Below are 3,551 nucleotides of genomic sequence, written 5' to 3' on the forward strand. Positions count from 1 at the left end.
CAATTACAATGTACAAGACACTTAGTAAAAGTTCTGTTGTCTATGATATACTGTATTTTTAAGTGTTAAGTTGTCTATGACATACTGTATTTTTAAGTGTAAGTTATCTGCATTAAACCTAAAATGTGTGAGGTATACACAGTATATCTTACAGAAGCTTTGGAAATGGGTTTTTAAAAATATCTATCCCTATTTTGGGAGCTACAGTTTAAGTTACAAAAGGCTGTGACATTTTCTGGTTACTTCGACTGCTGGAAAGCAGAGAAAGATATATCCCAAATGCACTATTATCAAAGAATAAGTTGAAAAATACATTATTTTAAAACTATAATTAGATATTCTTTCAAACATATTTATGTCTAATAAGTGATTGTTTAACTATAACAACATGGCCATACAATGAAAGACTCCATAACCACTAAAATCCTGTTAAAATAAAATATTCAGCAGTATTTTAAAAAGCATTCTTTTACAAAGCATTTCACCTGAATCTAACAAAGCTTTTAGACCTAATATCCATTTTTCAGGAAATCAGAAAAATAGTATCACAAGGAAACAATCACACAAATCCAGAATCTGGAACAATCTACAAGTCATCTGGTCTGATTTCTTCACAAAGCAAATACCAGGGGAAAAATGGGGAGAGATGGTGCTTGCTTAAAAGGTATTTAAGATATCTGATACTCAAATATAACCTGTGATCCTTGAGTGGATTGTGGTTCCAAAAAGCAGCTAAAAAGAAATTCTGGGGATGCCTGGTGAAGTTTGTACATGCACTGGATATTAGATAGTATTAGGGAATTATTGTTAATTTTGTTATATGTGAAAATGGTATTGTGATTATGTAGGAGAATATCATTATTTTTGGAAAATGTATGCTGAAGTTTTTAGGGGTAAAGTATGACATCTATAATTTAGTCTGAAATGGCTAAGCAAAAATTAATGACTATACAGGATACCCTAAATGTTTCTGTGCAGTTTAAGTTTCAATAATTTCAAATGCTTATCTGCTATAAACTATTAAAAAATTATTTGAAGTTTTAATTATTTATATTTATTTTATACTTGTTTTTGTGAATTTTGAATAAATGTTTAATTTATTTTCTGTTCCAGTCAGCATTTGTCATTTTTAATCAGAGAGGAACTGAAACAAAAATTTATCATAAAAATATATTCATCAAAATCCCAAATCCAAATAAGTATAAAAATATAAATAAATTTCAAATGCTGCTCTTCTGTCAATCTGTAGCAGTTAATCCTTTTAAGTCCTTACGCCTTAAAACTCCATTAAGACTTTGAGATGTATATGGAAGATACAAATATAGCAAAATTTTCCTAATTATTAAATGTAGGTATAGAGGATTTGGCTATTTATTGTACTATTCTACTTTTTCTGTATTAAAATTTAAACTTTTTTATAATAAAAAATTAAAATACTATAAAAGAAGTTATAATTTAAAAAGTGATCATATAATATTAAAAGGTAAAAAAAGCTGTTATTACAGGATTATAACATGACTAAATTTTATACTAAAAATCCATATATATATACATCTAAACATACAATAATAAATATGCAAAGAGCATAATAAAGTTAACAGTTAATCTGTGTTAGAATACTTTCTCTTTGCTTTTCAGTATTTTCTTTTTTCCTTCAGAGAAAGAATATCACCTATTACCCAGGCTGGAGTGCAGCGGTATGATCTTGCCTCACTCCTACCTCCACCTCCTGGGCTCAAGCAATCCTGCCTCAGCCCCTCAAATAGCTGGGACTAGAGGCATGTGCCACCATGCCTGGCTAATTTTTGTATGATTTTTTTGTAAAGATGGGGTTTCACCAGGTTTCCCAGGCTGATCTTGAACTCCTGAGCTCAAGAGATCCACTTGCAGTGGCTTCCAAAATTGCTGGATTACAGGCATGAGCCATCACATCCAGCTCAGTATTTGCCATAAACCTATATTTATGAACACCATAAACATATTACCATAAACATGCATTTCTTTAAAAATAGCCATTTTTATAATGATTTAACAGTTGAAACATAATTGCTTAAAACAGCTTTTAAAAGAGCTATTCTGCTATTCTTAAGGTAAAGAATAGTTTCTTACTCTAAATTCATTAGACTGTCATTATAGCTCTAATTTGATTAATCATCTTGGAATTTGATTTTTAAAATTTATTTTTAAATGAATTTTTCTTTGTATCAGAATTTAACATAATCTAGAAAATGGAAATCTCAGAGGCATCCTTGCACTCTGTTCTCAAACTTCTTGCCCTCTTTAATTCCAATAGCTTTCCCCTCTACTCCATGTACACACTATTCCTTCCTTCTTCCCTTTCTTTATTCCTTCATTTATTAAACATTTACTGAATTTTTACTAAGTACAGGGACATAAAGGATAGCTCCTGTCAAAAGAAAATCAAAACTCCTGGGAAGACATATGTAGACTGGATAATTATAAACACTGTGTTAAGTGTAACAATAAGAGATAAGCTGAGGGTTTTTCACTGGGAGGTGCTAAAGGGGTAGGTGCTGCCAATGTGAGAGAAGGGGAGGAGCTGGAAAAGGTAAGTTTCGGAGGAAGAGGAGTCGTCATCCAGGTAAAGAGCAGGATGAAAGGCATTTCTAGCAGTGGGGAAGCATGAAGAAAGAGTAAGATTATGGGGAAATACAAATGGCACACTACTGCCAGATTTATTAAGTGTGAGGCAGGGAATAGGAAGAGCTGAAGCGACATAGATAGGCAGGAGCCAGATTACTGATGTCTTGACTGTTGTGACAACATACAAATAGTGATTAGAGTCTTCTTCCTCAAAATTTATCTTCTAAATTCTTGTTATGGGCTTCTTGTTACAGACTTCAAGATCACAAAGTTCATTTCTATGTTTGAAACCTTTTTTTTTTGGTGGGGGGGGGGGGGGGGCCCAAAGTGACATTTGGGGGAAAATACTGCTGTTGTTAGATATATATCACTACATAGAATAATCATTTTGGGAAAAGACTAAAGAACAAATCTATCAAGAACTAGTCATTTGCATAACTGAAAATAATACAAACACGTAGCCTGGTCCCTTTTAAGCATGTCCACCTTTTTTCCCATTTTAAAAAAACCTTATTTCAGTGCTTCACAAGACCTTCTGCAAGAGTCAGCAGTACCCCTATTACATTAATGTCCCTTGTGAAATGGGCATCTTGGTGAAAACTAGGTTAGTAGATGAACCAGAAACAAATGAAGTCTCCAATTTCAAAATGAAAACAGAAAATGGTGCTTGCTCCAGCAGCACATATACTAAAATGGGACTTATACAGAGAAGATTAGCATGGCCCATGCACAATGATGACATACAAATTTGTGAAGAGTTCCACGTTTTTGGAAAAAAACAAAAACAGAAAACATTTAAGCATTGCCTCAGCCCTAGTGGCAAACCTGTGGGATGCACTTTTTAATCAGAAAAGGTTACATCTACTTACATCTCGGGCTTTCACATAGAAGGCCTCTTGAAAAGCAGCTTCTAATGAGCCAATAAAAAATACAGGATGGCAATCACC

The 3,551-nt window shown here is 33.0% G+C and overlaps 1 protein-coding gene across 1 annotated transcript in view; it reads right to left on the reverse strand.

Moving 5' to 3' along the window:
* Positions 1 to 3,551, reverse strand: part of LOC105533247 (FAS-associated factor 1) — a 266,264-nt gene that overhangs the window by 133,243 nt on the left and 129,470 nt on the right. The window contains exon 6 of the mRNA XM_011971639.1: positions 3,474 to 3,551. This exon is cut by the window's right edge and continues 3 nt beyond it. Within this exon, the coding sequence (XP_011827029.1) occupies positions 3,474 to 3,551 (78 nt within the window). The remainder of the gene's footprint in view (positions 1 to 3,473) is intronic.

This window comes from Mandrillus leucophaeus, unplaced genomic scaffold (assembly GCF_000951045.1).
Source record: "Mandrillus leucophaeus isolate KB7577 unplaced genomic scaffold, Mleu.le_1.0 Scaffold1232, whole genome shotgun sequence".
NCBI lineage: Eukaryota > Metazoa > Chordata > Mammalia > Primates > Cercopithecidae > Mandrillus > Mandrillus leucophaeus.